Consider the following 17,291-nt stretch of genomic DNA (forward strand, 5'->3'; position numbering starts at 1 on the left):
CCAAACCACATTGCCTGCAATCAGTGACAGAAGAATAGACTAGCCCAGCCCATTAAGCCTTTAGAACAATCACCCATCATGTCAGCATGAAAGATGCAACTTTCATTTCTTGTAGCCTCCTTAGAAAGGAAGGGTGTGCCTGGCAGTATCCCCAGGTCCTGCCATGTCCCTGTCCTTTCCTTTGGTTTCCTGGCAGTCCTGTAACATGTGTGGAGATGAAGAGATGTGATTACCATTTGTGGGGCTCCTGGGAAGTCCTGTCTGTGTGGTTAGAACTTGGCTTTATCTCTCAGGACCTCTACACAGTGGCCATGGCTGATCTGGTAAAGTTGAGACAGCATGGCTTCAGACATCTCTGCATGATGCTGTTATGGCTGTTCTCAGCAAGATTCATTGCTTTACTTGATACTGTACACTTCAGTGCAATTGCCCAAGCCCATGTGCACATGTCTGTGAGGAGGTCTGGGCCCTCTGCAGGTGGTCAGCTCACCCAATTAAATGAATCCAACCCAGCAAACTATTGCACAGATGCTGCACAGACTCTGTCAGGCTTCACGGATGGTGGGTCAATGTCAAAGGACCTGTCCTTAAGGAGTCCTGGTCCCTAGGGGAGATCCAGAGCACAACAGCCTGCCACAACAGGGCGGGATGTAACATATCCTGAGCTGTCATGAGTGTGTTCTGTGCTCCAACAGGAAGCAGTGAGTCATGTTTTCTAGAGGACCAGAGAGGGACTTACCTGGAGGGAACACTTAGAACTGATCACCATGGGACTAGCCTGTCACTGTCTGCCACAATAAAGCTGTGCGGGGCTCTGGTGGCTTCAGTGCTAGCCTTAGGGGATTTGTTCGCATGGCTGCTATGTTTCTACTTGATCAGTAGCCATTTGCTTGTCTCTAAGGAGCTCTGAGTGCTGATGTCACCCCAGTCTCACAGGCAAAAGGAAGCCAGTGAGTCCTTAAGTTGCAGGAATCAACACTTCCTGCTGTCACTACACTACCTGAGTCTCACAGCTCTCTTGCAGAGTTTCTGTCATACAGTGACCATGTTCCCCGATTAAGCAGACCTTGGTATGCGGCCCCATGGCATACATGCATCACATTATGCATGTTTCTAGAGGCACAGCAGCACTAGAGGGCAGATAGGGGAGCCATGGCAGGTGAGCTGTTGCCTAGAGAGTGCCAGTCATTTCCAGAAGGTTCCCAGCTTTTGTCACACACCACTCAGAAGGGCATGTCACACCTGTGTGCCCTGTAGGAAACTGGGTATTAGAGTGCCTACTCAGTTGCCATCTGCCCATGTACACGCTGCAAAGGCTGACCCAGTGTGTGTGGTTGTTGACTGTCCTCAGATTCATCTGGAGTGCTCTTGATTCTGACCTTGCTGTTACTGTTCAGAATAGCTCAACTTCTTTTTGGTTTTCCAATGCATCCTTGTACATTCTGTTTTTTTTTTTTTTTTTTTTTTTTTTACACTTGCTTGTTTTAAGTGTTTTACTTTAAAGTAATTACACACCTACTACTAGCAGATACAGGGATGACCTGGGAACCCTGGGCACCCTTCACTTGGGTTCCTATGGTAACTGCATGATGGCAGAACATGAGTGATTCCACTATCCCTGGAGGTTTCACAAACAGCCTGTGTTTATGTGTGGGAGTTCAGTTCCCAGTGCCCCAGTACTGTCTCTGCTGCTGTGGGACTTGTGCCCTGCAGATCAGAAGTGAGTCTGACCCTCCCCTGGAGTGAACAAGTCAGGGACTTCTCTCCACGAGGCTGCCCCAGTAGAGCAGTTTGCTTTTGAGCAGTCTCGTCACCTGCTTTGGGCCACCTAGCAAACATGAGTTGAATGCAGAGCAGCGATGAGTCTTTTTCCTGATAGGAAAGGCTTGCAGTCCAGCATATGAACCATCAGATGTTCTTCCAAAAGAGGCAGATGGGCCCAGGCTCTTGTCCTCACTTTCTCTAGGCATGATAGCATCACTGGAAGCAAATGCTCTGAATGGAAATGTTGTCTTAAAGTTACTGCAAGAGTTTCATGGCAAGACCTTGTGGAAATGTGGTACTTCCTTGAAATGTAATGTCATTACAATAAGGCTGTGAAGGCTGACCCCAAGCTCCTACTTTCTCTGTACTGTTGGGGCAGAGGCTCCATGCCGCCCTTAGCGGAGCTGTCAGGTACCCAGTAGCAGTCACTAGCAACTTCCTGGCTCAGCGCAGCTCCAGAGAGGTCAAGTAACTGTGCTCCATCTTCCCATGACCTGGCATCATCACCTCAATTCCATCTTTTTCCCAGCAGCAGCTTGCAGCCAGTTCTCCATGCCCCTGCTCATGCCCAGGAAATTCTGAGCTTGGCCAGGGGCAAGGCTGACTCTTCAGCACCATGGACAGCGCTGGGAGAGGTGGCGGGGGATGAGCCATTAGTAAACATGAGAGCTGCCCAGTGAGTGAGTCAGAGACACCCTGCCAGTGACCTTGTGGAAGGGTCTATCAGTGTTCTCCATCCTGGGGAGTTAAGCAGAGTGCAACAGGCTTGCTGGCTCCTTAAAAGGATTGCTGGACTTGTAGCTTCCCCGCCACAGGAGCAGAAACAGCTGTCATCGCTTGGGTATGGCTGTTGTCTCAGGTGTTGGGAACACGTCACCTCAGCAGAGTAGGCTTCCACTGTTTTGTCTTCATATACGTCTTTGTACCACACGTGTGCTTGGTGCCACATAGTAGGTAGGAGAGGCTGTGGCATTGCCAATGGTGTGAGAGCCACCCATGTAGGTAATGCAGGAGCAGCTCTTAACCACTGAGCCATCTGTCCAGCCTGAGGGTGATCTCTCTAAACATTTTCCGTTTATGTTTTGTGTAGTTCTCCTTGAGTTCATGGCTAGACTGAACTTGCGTTTTAGAATGGAGTGGGGGTATTAATTCTGCACCACCAGGCTTGACTGCCTCCTAGTGCTTTCTACGTGCCCAGCTGGTGATTGCATCATTTTTGGGAGTGCTGGTAAAGGGGGGGGGGGCGGTCTTCTCGAGCTTGGCTTGTGAGAAGGGAAGGAGGTGATTACTTTCCAAGAGTCATACAATGCAGCAGCATTGCCGTGAATTTAATGGCTGATTGGCAACAACAGAGTGATTCTGCCACTCTCTGTCTCCTTCTGATGATCAAGAAACCTCTAGCTGCATGTTAGTGAGCACGTTGGCTAACAGAAGAAAAGCCAAAACAATAGAAACCTCAGCACATTGTGTTGTGTGCACCCCTCATGGTAGTGTATGGAGCAGTTCTACAAAGCAGTCTCTTGGGTGATGGAAGTTCTCCTTCAAAGGAGAAGCTGATTTATCAGTAGTCAGAAGCTTTGAAGATGTGTGTAAAATTATTTGCAGCCCACTTTGGCATGTTCCCAGCAACTATATCCAAGATCTTGCTTGTGTGGGTGTCAGAGTATTCTTAAGCATGCAGCTCCATACAGGTATTTATTTCTCTGGCAGCATTCTGAGGGACTGTGGCGCTGCACAGCCAACTGACCCTTGCTTCCCAAGCCAGCTGCTGGAGAAGAAAACCCCTCCCAAACGGACTGAGTAAATATCATACTGAAATGCCAGCCAGGCTGAGCATGCGGGACACCTGGGAGGGCTGGTGTGCATAGCAAGATGGTGATTAGGAAGTAAAGGGCAGGAATGGTATTGAAAGAGGAGAAGGGAGGGTCCCACAGTGTTTGTCAGGGGTAGAAGACTTGGCCCTTTGTCTCCTTCCTTCTTTTGGTTTATGTGAGGAAACTGGTTTATGCTGCCATAGGGTGGACACTGTGAGAAACAAGTTGGTGGTTGTCCTAAGTCCTGCAGAGGTGCTTGAGGGAAGGGAACACATTGGAGGTTTTCAGCGGTTTGTGCTCTGACTTCCTGAGACAGCAGAGAGCTGACAGTGATCACCACAGGTCATTGTTAGACCGACCATGTCTCTAGAAGAGTCATCACAATGTCACTGCAGCTCCTAAGCAGACACTCACAAGCTGATTCCCAACCTCTGGTCAATACCAAACTTGTCTCTTAGATTCTTGTGTAGTTTGTGCAGGATGGACATTCCTGTGGTGCCAAAGGTCACTATGAAAATTCTTCAGTATTTCCTCAGTAACCACCATAAATGGGAATGTGTGTCATTGTCCTTTCCTCATATGAGTATTAGAAAAGTTAAGTGCAATGTACAGACAGATATTCCTAGGAAGAATCAAATGTATAAATCTGAAAATATAGTGTAGAAAGGATAGGACACAGAAAAGAGAAATTCATATTCTCCCTAAATTTTAGTTCATGTTTCCATTAAATTAAATGTTTCAGTACTCCGTTTCTGTCAGTCCTTTTTCTGAACTGAGTGTCATTCAGAACATAGGAAGAAACAGAGAGTGCACTACTGTGCCCTGTGGAGAGGGAGGAAGCTAGTCCATTCTGGCTGTTAGCACCAAGTGCTACAGTCTGCACAGCTTTAATGGCAGAATTTCATTCCTGTCAGTCTCAATGTCTAGAAATTTAAGCTCATATTCCCTGCAGAACTGGAGTCTGGTGAAGTCCCTCTGTCCAGCGTACTGATGGCTCCTGTCACTGTGTCTTCATGTGTACACAGGAAGATGAGCTCTCAGAGCCTTGTTGCTTTTGATGAGGCCACCAGTGGTTTCAAAGCTCTCTTATTGAGGCTTGAGGTCCAATAACATTTTTAAACCTAAAGGTACGGTGATCCTGTGTGGAAGGACATTTCTCTATAGCTGTCACTTCTAATGCCAAGGGGTTCCAAGAGGAGAAGACAAGGAATGGCTCACCTGTGTGATTAGAAGGGCATTCCCCTTTTAGTTAGTTTTATTATTATTATTATTATTATTATTATTTCAAAATTTACTATAATTTAAAAGCTACCTTTTTTACTCGCTGAGACCCAGGAACAAGAATCTTTGGAGTTATGTAACATGACCTTGGAAGTCATGGTCATCACCTAAGCTTGCTATGCTCTCCCTGAATCTTAGGTGGACTCTCTCCACCTAAGTTGGGCATTGGTGGCCTTGTAAAGGAGGCTGGGGCTCTGAGCATGAGCCAGGGAAGGCTGGTGTGGCTTTTGAATTTCCTATATTGCTTAAGATGACCCGAGGCAGCTCTGCTTGTTCAGCTCTAAGACAAGGCTCTAGCATAGAGTCCCTCATGCTCTGTCCATCCCTCAACCCTGTTACACCCCATGCAGCAGTGCGCCCAGAGGTAGGTGTTGAGTTTGTATGTTTCTTCCATGGTTGATGGAGGAGGGCTTCCTTGTTACAGTCAGTCTCTGGCCCTCTTTGCTCTGGAGTTCTTGCTCGTGGAAGGCTTCTCTGGGTGGAGTTGTACCTGAGTTGCTAACTATGTTATACTCCAAACAGGTGGAAAACATCTCACATAACCACCTTCCCCTCGCCTCCAGGCTGTGTACCCTTGGTTTCTGTCTGCCTGAAAGTGGAAATTTTTTTGGTTGATGGAGCCATACATTTGTCCCAGTGAGATGTCAGAGTAAACAGGCTTTTAATAACCAAGTCACCTGTTGTCAAAAGTTACATGCTTTCCTGTCAGAAAGTTCCCAGGCAACACAATGTATCAACACAACTCTGTCACTGGAAGTGCTCCTTATGTCACAGCATAAAGGCCCTGCCCCTGTGCAGATAGATCAAAAGGGCTTGTTGACTTTCTGATGTGGCTCTCAAATTTGCTTTTCAATCCTTATAGCACTTATGTTAAGTTGACTAACCAGACCTGTGTGCCACGGGAGCATTGTTCTGTGATCTGAGGAAAGAATTTATTACATTGAATTTATTATGTAATAATATTTTCAAAAGAAATGCATAGAAGCATATCTTCCCCTAAGCTCTTCCTTTCCTACTCTGTAACTGACATGTAGAAAACCTGGCAGTCTGCTTTTCAAGTGGTGGCTACTACTTCTCATGCAACGGGACCTGTGTGGGCTGTTCTGCCCTCTTGTTAGACGGCCCGTACTTCTCTTTCCTGATGATCAAGGGAAGTGAGGAGAGCATATATGGAGTGTGCTGACTTGAGTTGGGATTGCTTTGAGAGTGTCCTGGGGCTGTTGGCTGTCCCATCCCTAGGTGCTAATGGAGAATCATTAGTTTTGAGCTCACCTACTTAAACTTGTATTTGTTTGTTTGAACATGAAACCCACAGAATTAGAGCCATCAGTGTACTCCTGTGCCCCTCAGTGACTTCCTCAAAGGACCCCCGCTGGAACTGTATTGGGTTCACTTGCAGTCAGCCCTTGCTTGTGTCTTTTGCATCATGGTTATATATGGTCAGAACACATTCCTACTGGCTGTGTGCTACTGTATTCTTGACTTGTTAATATTGTTTATGTCCTCATTCTTTGGTAGAGTGTGATAAAAAGTGGGTGATTTTTATGAACAATAAATAAATAAGACTTAGTTTGGAGTGGAAAGGATGGCAAGAACCGTAGGCTGTTTCCCCTATTTATAGCACTGGTTTCATGGTGATGATATACAAGAAGATGGAATTTCCCTTTTTATTGGATTTTGTGTACTACAGCTATCACAAACAGTGATGACCAGAGGAGGGCTACCTGTAAAACAACAGCAGAGGTAAAGGTCATTGGCCGTGTAGAAGCCAGTCCTGCCCAGTGCTGCAGCTCCATGCTGCCTGCAGGCAACTAAAGTCCTTTGTACCCGTCTTTTGTGAGTACTTGTTTTGGGTAAAAACAAACTGGAAAGTCGGAGTTGTCATCATTTACAGCCCCTCCCAACAAAGACCCATGCAGTGACCACAGCAGAAAGAAAGCCTGTGTGTGGGCAGAGTGTGTTCTCTGTGGGGTGTCTGCCTTTTGCACATGAATTGTTGGAATCGCAGTTACCTGAACGAAGGGACTCAGGGCTTCTGTTTGTGCTTGGGGCCTGTCTTGTCTGGTGGCAGCTTTCCTTTATCTGCCTGTATGATGTTGTATTTGCTTCCCTTACACATTTTAATTGGTGAGCTGTCAAAATTTCTTTAGTGTTTTCTGGAAGTCTTCTGTCAGAGATTCCAAGAAACCTGACTCTGAAATGTCTCAACTTTCAGGTCTTTCCCATGCTGCCTTTCTGGGGCTGGGGCTATGGTGGTGGCCGCAGGAAGTTGTTTTGGTTGTCACTTGGGTGTGGTGGATCTTGTGTGTAGTCGCTGGTTTTCATGTCCTTTCCGTTTAGATTCTCATTATACAGGGAGGCTGGGCACAGTTAGAGTGGGATGAACAGAATGAACAGGGTGAGCATTCCATTTCTCCTGTCAGGATGCCAGCAGACCCCTTGCTGGGCTATTCTGGCCAAGGCCTTGGCCATTTTGATTTCCTCTGAACTCCTTGGTCAGTATTCTGTGGTGTAATCTGGAGAGCCCGTCCATGTGGACAGACAGCCAAGACTATGGCTTGCTCTGTCCTCCCAGGTGGTTGTCCTGAATGCATGAGTGAGCTTGGCCACCTCTCTGAGGGCGCCATGCCTGCAAAGATGGTGAGGATGATAATGAGGAGGGTGCTCACATTTTTGGAGCAGAACGAATTTAATGAATTGACGTTAAATGGACGACTTGGGTATTTTACTGAGAAAAGACACAGTCCAGTGAGTCACTCTGAATAGACTCTGGAATCCCTGATAATCTTTGTGCTCTGGGATCATGGAGGCAGCATCTGCCTCCCACTCACTGGGCCTTCATGTAAATGAAGTGTTAGTACATTGTGGCTGCCAAGGTTGGTCCTGTGTTGCCTGTACTTGATTTTGTTCATCAGGGAGAACACTGCTGGCCCCGAAGCTACACTGCTCATCTCATCCATTCTGTTCCCCTCAAGCCCTTTCGGAGGAGGCCTGATAACTCCTACCCAAGCTGCTTGACACAGTAATGCCTAACTTGGAGATTTTCAAATCTTTGTTGAACAAATCATGGATTTTGCTTAATATTGTGAATAGTGTTGTCGTTTTTATTTTACAGTTGAATAGATTTAAGTTCTAAAAGAAAGACTAGTGACCTCTCTGGCCCTGTAATTCTCCACCTCCTCAGGCCTGTGCTCACCGAGAATCTGATTCAGTGAAACGTTGGTGAAGACAAAGCCCTCACATGTCAGCAAGCGCTCCTGTGAAGGCTGCCCTTTGGTGACCGTGTCATAGAGCGAGGTTCACAGGAGCGCCAGAAGCAGCCAGTCACACGCTACAGGGTCACAAACTACCTCATCAAAAAAATGCAAACCAAAGCAACAGATACGCTTTTGGGGGGCGGCAATTGGGACTTTTTTTTTTTTTAAACAGAATGGCCAAGATCACATTTATGACCCAAACTAGGAAAGCACCTCTGTGGGAAGAGTCCGCAGGCACATCTGCCTGTCGAACCTGAAATTGCAGCTCTGACAACCGATGTGATCTTCACACGTGCTGAGAAATGTATCTGCAAGATACCTATTGCTTTATCATGTAAATCAGTTGTGTGAAAAATTGGAAAAATTCCCAGAACTCCCATGTAGAAGTAACCAGACTTTAAAAAGACAGAAATCCTGGGGCTGGAGAGATAGTTCAGTGGTTAAGAACATTTACTGTTCTTGCAGAGGACCTGGGTTTGAGTCTTAATACCCATATGACAGCTGGCAACCATCTGTAATTCCAGTTCCAGGGGATCTGACCTTTATTTCTGGTCTCTATGGGTGCTAGGCACTCATGTGATACATCCATGCAGTCAAAACATCCATAAACATAGGATAAAATTTTTTTAATGTTAAAAATCACAGAAATCAACTGAGTGTGGTGGTGTATACCTATAATCCCAGCACTGAGGGAGGCAGAGGCAGTCAGATCTCTGTGAGTTCAAGGTCAGCCTGGTCTACAAAGCAAGTCCAGGACAGCCAAGGCTACATGGAGAAACACTGTCTCAAAAAAAAAAAAAAAAAAAAAAAAAAAGAAACAAAAACAAAAAAACAAACAAATCAAACATCACAGAAATCGCTGTAATTGACTTCTGTGAAGCCTGTGCATAGAAGTGTTTGTGTTTGACCTAGAATGTTGACCAGGATAATTTAAAGGAAGAACAGAGGTTGCACAGTGAATCCAATGGCTGGTGACAGTCCTCCAGGAACTTCGTAATGTGTCATTTGCACCCTGCATGTAAGAGATGGCCTAGAGAGCATATGACCCAACCAGTGTCAATTCGGGTAGGGAGAATGTGAGAGATGCCAACCTTTCTAACTTCACTGTTTAACTTGGGCATTTGACTTTGAATAAATTAAAACCAAGGTTCAATGAGGTGTCAGAAAGGCAGGTGCCATCTTGAACTTAATGCCTAAAAAGAAAGCTCCTTTAGTACCCCATGGGGGGTGGTTATTTTTTTTTTTTTTTTGTTAAGAAGATTTCTTAGATATGGTGGTTACGTTCTCCAAGTTCACTGACAAAGGAGAGAGGACAGTACTGGCAGGGGTGCATGGGAGCAGTAAAGATGGCCAGATGAGCTTCTCTGAATTTGGCAAATACCATGTCTTCCCTGCCAGACTCTTCTAGACTTCATAGATGCCATCTTTAGGTTTTAGATTCATTGTGACCTTCAGAACACAAGTGATGGAAACTTTAGGTCAGGGTTGTGAAGCTTTTGCAAATACTCAGCTATGAAATCTCAAAACCAGGTTATTTGCTAAAGCAAATGAATGCTTCTTCTTTTGAGTATTTCTCTTCTGAGCATTTGCAGCTTCTTTTCAAATTAGAATGAAATTTTGAAAATAATTAGAAATTCAAATTTCTCCTTTTTGGATATAAAAGTTACTTCTACAGCCACTTGAAAATAATTTTATCTTTTCCTTTGTTCAAATATTGAGAAATGTGATTTTTTTTTTTTTTTTCTCAGAGACTGGCAGATCTGCAGCTGAGGAGGCAGAGTGGAGCAGTGGTCACCCTGGCCAGGGGAAAGGTGCCATTGCAGACTTGTGTTAGTAGGAGCAATGTCTTGCTCACAAGGCCCTGTGCCTCCAGTTAGGATGGCGTGGGTGGGCTTACTGCTTCTCTATGTACAGCTGACTTTTCTGACTGCTATGACCACATCTCTGACAGAAACAATACAAGGGAGGGAGAATTTTTTGGGGATCATGGTCTGCAGGGATATAGTCTGTTGTGTCAGAAAAGGCAGGGCATGTGGAACATGACAACACTCTGGTATTGGCTGATATAATTCTTGGTGAGATGTGTTTTTCTTATATGACTGCCTTCTTGCTGTCCTCACATGGTAGAGAGGACAGGTGCTGCATACTCTGCTCTCTCCTCTTACAGGGACTCAGGTTCCATCAAAAGAGGCTACCCTCATGATCTCCAACCCCAATTTGTGTCCATCATGCTGGGGCCTTGACATATGACTTTGGAGACACTGAGACAATGGGAGTGTCTTCGACAGATATTATTAGATGCCAGGGTTAAAGGCTTCAGGGCAGGAAAGAGGCTGCTAAAGTGTAAAGGGTGTATATAAAAGCTGTAGGCTACTGGCTCAGGGGATCCCCATTGGTTACATTAATATTTGGCATTTGTCTTTCTATAGTGTCGTATGGGAGCCGATGGGTGACGGGAAGAAGGTCATTTCCCTGGCGGACAGCCACATTCTGCTGTGGGACCTCCAGGAGAGCTCAAGCAAGGCTGTGGTGAGTTAAGAAGGGAGAGGATCTCACTGGGTGATCTTTGGAACTGGACCTTTTGGCTGAATTCAGAATATACTTTCTGGTCCTCACATTTGGAATTTTAAAATTTACTATTGCATAGGGAATGATACAGGGACTAGGGCATCAAGCAGAGAACTAAGTGGGTACAAGTTGGAAGGATTGTGAGGTGCTACAGAGCCTCCCTCGCTGAGGGTGGTTTCAGATTTAAGTTTGTTCTTTCTACAAGAGCTTTTTAAAGGTATGCTTCCTTAAAATCACCCAGTGATGAGGGACACTTACGCAATCTTAACTCCATATTACTGGCTAGCTTTCCAATGTATTTACACAAATTTTAAAAATAAATTGTAGCACTTCTTGGGAGTCACTTTGCTTTCAGATACTCATTTTGAATATTTTGTGGAGTTAAGGATTTTGTGTATTTGTCAAATTTGATTCCTTAAATCTTTCTTTTTTAAAAAGCATGTTTATAGGCATTCATAATTTCATTGTACTTGTTGTCAAAGTATCAATTGTAGAAAGAAGAAAACTCAGGAACCCAGCAATGAAACTTTACAATGCCAGGTCACCAGGGCCCACATGGTCACCTTTCCAACATCCTAGTGTGGGTTCCTCAGGTGGCCATGTCTTATGTTTATTTGTTCCCATAACGCTTACTGAGCTCTTTTTCCTCTTGGTGATTTACAATATTAATAATGCCCCTAGGTTAAAGAGAAAACATGAGTAATGATGCATCGTTATTAATATAAGGCATAGAGGCTAGACTTCTTAAAATATTAAGTGACTTTTTAAAGCTTAAAATCTCTGGCCACACTGTCAAGTAAAGTTTGGCCTGTTTTGCTAGAGCACTGATAATATTTAAGGGAAAAAAATCATATTAAAAAGACACATCACCACATTATGTATAATAGCCCCAAATCCACGGGAGTTTTTATGATAAAAAAGATCAGACAGGAGAGGTAGTTCCTGGGCTATCCCATGGACAGGTCTGGAGCTGGGAACACACTCACAGCCCCCATCCTTAGGAGATATGGTGGAGGGCTGTAGTCAGCCAGCCCTCCAGTTCCTTCTTTGGCCGTGTCTTAGCTGTCATGGTTTCAGAAGGAAAGGGACTACTCACGTCAAGCAGGCTTTGTTGTGACTCTGGGGAAGATACAGCACAGCCTGCCAAGCATTCTTGGTGTCCCTGAGCAGAGAGTGTGCCCAGCAGAGGCCTAGGGGACCACACTCTGGAGTTGGGAAGGCCTCTTGCCCTTTGCTGTCCTGCACTGTGGTCAGCTGGTGAACACATCTTAACACCCCAAGTCATCACTAAAGCATTACATGTCGGGGTGATTAATCTGTAACTTATTTTCTGCAGAGACCAATTTAGTTTTCTCTCCCCCTTTTTTATCTGCTGTCAGCAGTTCTGTCAATATCCCTTTGTGACCCAGTGCTGTGGTATTTAATACAGAAACCTTCCCATCGATTGCAGCCTCCTCATACTGGCTTCTCCTTTTCTATTGTTTGAGGATATTGCCTTCTGTGGTGAATTTAATCTTATGCTCACTGCATCATTACCTTCTGCAATTAAATTGGAGATCCTTTGCCATTTATAATCATTAGTTGAACCCTGGGGAGGCCTGGAGTGGGAGGGTCTGTGGGGTGTGTGGACACCGACGAAGGCATGGACGGCCTCCCCGTTTCCATCTGCTCACTCATCTCCATGTCTGTTCCCTTCACCCCTGTGGACATCAGTGGATCTGTCAAGGGGCAGAGCAGAGACCCTAGTGGTATCTCTCATAGTGTCCACACAGGAGTTCCTTGGAGTGATGGCTTTTACACGGGGTAGCACCCGTGAAGGAGCAACGTTCCTTCAGAGACACAGTGCTGCCTGAAGTTCTTCTTCTTCTTCTTCTTCTTCTTCTTCTTCTTCTTCTTCTTCTTCTTCTTCTTCTTCTTCTTCTTCTTCTTCTTCTTCTTCTTCTTCTTCTTTTGCCATTAATTTATTAATCACTTTACAGTCTGTTCACAGCCCCCTCCCTCCTCATCTCCTAATCCCACACTCCAGCTCTCTTCTCTCATTCCCCCTTTCCTTCTCTGAAAAGGGGAGCCTCCCCCCCCCACCCCCCACATCATTACCAACTCCTTCAGCACATTAAGTCTCAGCAGGGCTAAGCACAACCTCTCCTACTTAGGCCAGACAAGGCAGGCAACAGAGTCAGAGACAGCCCCTGCTCCAATTGTTAGGGGATACACATGATGACCAAGCTGCACGTTTGCTACATATGTATAGGCAGTCTAGGTCCAGCCCAAGTATGCCCTTTGGTTGGTGGTTCAGTCTCTGAGCCCCCATGGGCCCAGGTTAGTTTACTCTGTAGGTCATATTTTGGTATATTTGATACCTATCCCACCCTACCCTGGCTTCCTCTATCCTTCCTTCCACTCTTCCATAAGCTCCTCTTATTGTTTAGCTGTGGGTCTCTGTGTCTGTTTCTATCATCTGCTGGATAAAACCTCTCAGAAGAAAGTTATGCTAGGCTCCTTTCTGCAGTCATAGCAGAGTGTCATTGATAGTGTCAGGGGTTGGCTACCTCCCATGGGGTGGGTCTCAAGTTGGGCCAGTCATTGGTTGGCCTTTCCCTCAATCTCTACTCCATCTTTATCCCTGCCCTTTTTATAGGCAGGAGAGATTTTGGGATGGAGGTTTTATGTCTGCTTCCCTCCACTGGAAGTCCCACCTGGTTACAGGAGGTGGTGACTTCAGGCTTCATATCCCATTTCATCCCATTCTACTATTTAATTTGGTATTGACTATTGCCTTGCTGTATATTGCCTTTATTATACTTATGGGCCTTATATCCTTGAGCCTCCAAGACTTTTGTCATGAACCAGTGTTAGATTTTGTCAGAGGCCTTTTTAGGATCTAATGAGATGATCATGTGGAGTTTTATTTGTTTGTTTGTTTTTTAACTTTTAGTTTGTTTATATGGTGGATTACATTGCTGTATTTTTGTATATTGTACTATCCCTGCCTCTCTGAGATGAAGCCTGCTTGATATTGGTGGATGATGTTTTGTTTTTGTTTTGTTTTGTTTTTAGTATTGGCTTTTGAAATAATTTTAATTTAATATTTTAAAATTTATATATTCACTTTGCATGCAGATAGTAGCTCCTTCTCTCTTTTTCTCCTGGCTCCTCCCTCTAATCCTCTTCCCCCTATCCCTTCTCCTTTTTTTTTTCCTGCCCACCACTACTAACTCACTCCATCACATCAAGTTGCATCAGGATTCAGCTCATCCTCATCCACTGAGGCTGGGCAAGGGAGCCCTGTTAGAGGGAAGTGATGAAAAGCAGGCAACAGAGTCTATGTCAAAGACAGCACCTGCTCAACTTACTAGAGAACCCACGTGAAAATCAAACTGCCCATCAGTTACATATATGTAAGTGTAGGCATAAGGTTATTGCGTATTTCAAATTCTGATTTCTGTACCTCCATATCTGGTTGCAATCCTTGTTCTGAGAATCTCCTGTTGTATAAACACCGCAACCCAATTTTCCCCTGATACGCCAATAAAACAGCTCAGCCAAAATTGATGAGTAGAGAATTGGCCTGGAGTTCCTGCCATCCAGGGGAAGAGGAATTAGAAGAGGAAGTAGGGGATTCAACCGCAGGAGATGTCCAGGAGGGACCAGGAGAAAGAGCTCAGCAAGAAAAGCTACTAAGTGCAAGTATATCTGGGATATACTCTGGGAGAAAATCAGTTTAGTTTAGAGGGTTAACAGTAGAGTAAAAGCTGCTCAGTTATTGTGTTGTGAAGCTTATTATTAAACAAATATTAAAAAAAAGTCTTGATTATTTATGTTATAGCCACGTTAAGAGACGAACTTAGAAACAAACAGTTTTGTAAAAACAATCCTAACCATGTAGAGGGCCTAGGTCCAGTCCATGCATGTTCTTTGTTGGTGCTTCTGTCTCTGTATGAAGGGGCTGGGCATGGTATTGTATGCTTTTTTTTTTTTAAGAGTTATTTATTATTTATACAGTTTTCTGCCTGCATGCCAGAAGATCTCATTATAGATGGTTGTGAGCCACCACATGGTTTCTGGGATTGAAATCAGGACCTTTGGAAGAACAGTCAGTGCTCTTAACCTCTGAGCCATCTCTCCAACCCGTGTTGTATGCTTTTAATCCCAGCAGATGCAAGCGGATCTCTGTGAGTTCAAGGCCAGTCTGATCTACAAAGTGAGTCCAGGAGTCCAGGACAGCCAAGGCTACACAGAGAAACCCTGTTTCAAAATTTATATATATCTATATATAGTCGTTGTTTGTTTTATCATATATATATGTATATATATATACATATATATATGTTGTTTGTTTTATCGTGGAATATATTGTTTTCTGCACCTATGGTGTTTGAAAGTTTTGCTGGATATAGAAGTCTGGATTGCCATTTGTAGTCTCTTTTGGTTTGCTTAATATCTGCCACATCATTTTGGTTTTTAAGAGTCTCTGTTGAGAAGTCAGGTGTTATTCTAAGAGGTCTGCCTTTATATGTTAATTGGCACTTATACATTGCAGCTTTTAATATTCTTTCTTTGTTTTGTACATTTAGTGTTTTGATTTTTATGTGGGAGGAGGATTTGGTGTTCAATCTATTTGGTGTTCTGTGAGTTTCTTGTTCATTTATAGGCATCTCTTTCTTTAGGTAGGGAAATTTTCTTCTGTGATTTTGTTGAATATATTTTCCTATATTAACAGGAATCTTCTATTCCTGTTATTCTTAGGTTTGATCTTTTTATGGTGTACCAAATTTCCTAGATGTTTTGTGTTAAAAACCTTTTAGATTTAGCATTTTCTTTGACTGATGTCAGATATTCTACGTCTGAGATTCTCTCTTCCATCTCTTGTATTTTGTTGGTGATGTTTGTGTCTGTAGTTCCTGTTCTCTTTCCTAGGCTTTCTGTCTCCAGGATTGGCTCAGTTTGTATTTTCTTTATTGCTTCTATTTCCATTTTCAGGACTTGAACAGTTTTATTCATTCATTTTTCCTGTTTACTTGTATTTTCTTCTATTTCCTTTTTTCTTTTCTTTTCTCTTTTTTCTCTCTTTTCTTTTCTTCTTTTCTTTTTTTCCTTTGAGACAGGTCTCAGCTCCTTTTTTTTTCCTTTGAGACAGGTCCCAGCTCCTTTTTTTCTTTTGTGTAGCCTTGGCTATCCTGGACTCACTTTGTAGATAAGACTGACCTTGAACTCACAGCAATCTGCCTGCCTCTGCCTACATCACTGAGTGCTTGGATTAAAGGTGTGCACCACCATGACTGGCTTCTTTTATTTCTTTAAGGGTTTTATTCATTTCTTCTACGAGTTTGGTTGTATTTCCCTATATTTCTTTGAGGGATTTATTCATTTCCCCTTTAAAGGCCTCTATTGTCTTCATAAGATTTAAGGTGGTTTTCTTGCTCTTCAGTTGTGTTAGGATATCCAGGGCTTGCTGTACTAGGATAGCTGGGTTCTAGTGGTGCCATATTGTCCTGACTTTTATTGAGTGTGTTTTTATGCTGTCCTTTAGCCATCTGGTTGTCCCTGGTATTGGCAGGCCTGGTGATCCCTGATGCTCTTATACCTCTGCGATTGCTGGTAGAGCTGGTAGACCCTAATGGCTACAGGCTTCTGGTGATCCTTGATGGCTGACTGTCTTCAGTACTCCCTGCTGGCTGCCAGTCTCTGGGATTTCAGGTAGAGCTGGGACCTGGTAGTCCCTGATGGCTACCGCTGTCTGGGATTTTAGATAGAGCTAGGGCCTACTATTTCCTGGTAGCTGCCGGTCTCTGGGATTTCAGGTAGAGCTGGGGCCTGGGAATGACGCCTGGAGGGGGCAGGGCAGACCTCACCATTTTTTTTTCACTGAGAATTTTATACATGTTTTATTCATATTTATCCTTCTAACACAGTTTCTAGATCCCTATTTTTCTACCCACCCAATTCATTTTTAATTGGTGCACAAATTAGCTTTCATTATGGCATTTTTAAAACAAAATATGCTTTTACTCTTCTTACCCCCCTACTCTCCCACCACCTCGTACATTCTCCCACAAAAGGTTTTTATTAAAAAAAAAAAAGACTTTTAAGATGCACAGTCTTATAATAGTAACTAATCAGGATGCTGAGGCAGGAGAATTGTAGTTTTAAGGCCTTCTTGACTATAGAGTATGTTCCAAGTCAGAATGGACAACTTATGAGACCCTGTTTTGAAATCAAAAGTTAAAAGGGCAGAACTCTAACTCAGTGGTGGAACACTCCTAGGCCTGAATTTGATCTCCAGAACAGGGGAAACACAAAGTAAGCGACATCCCAGTTCCCTCGGCAGCTTCCCAGACAGCACTTCATGTTGTTAGCCATGTACATTGCATCACATCCCCACAGTCCACCATGCACACAGGCTTGGCCTTGAGTCAAGCCTGTAGTCCAGACAGATGCGCAGAGATGGGGCTCCTCAGGGGGCCTCCTCTGCCCAGTGTTCAGCTTGTTTTCTCTCTATTTCCTTCTTGTTCTTCTGGTCAATACCTCTCATCTTGCCTTGTTGTTATTTGCTCAGCTTTGTCTTTTCTAGTATGTCACAGAATTCAGACCTGGCTTATGTGATGTT

At 44.2% G+C, this 17,291-nt stretch overlaps 1 protein-coding gene across 1 annotated transcript in view; it reads left to right on the forward strand.

Annotated features, from left to right (window-relative positions):
- Eipr1 (EARP complex and GARP complex interacting protein 1) overlaps positions 1-17,291 on the forward strand; it is a 106,279-nt gene that overhangs the window by 70,953 nt on the left and 18,035 nt on the right. The window contains exon 5 of the mRNA XM_060366533.1: positions 10,546-10,645. Coding sequence (XP_060222516.1) covers positions 10,546-10,645 — 100 coding nt within the window. The remainder of the gene's footprint in view (positions 1-10,545; positions 10,646-17,291) is intronic.

The sequence above is a fragment of the Meriones unguiculatus genome, chromosome 1 (assembly GCF_030254825.1).
Source record: "Meriones unguiculatus strain TT.TT164.6M chromosome 1, Bangor_MerUng_6.1, whole genome shotgun sequence".
In the NCBI taxonomy this organism is placed as follows: domain Eukaryota; kingdom Metazoa; phylum Chordata; class Mammalia; order Rodentia; family Muridae; genus Meriones; species Meriones unguiculatus.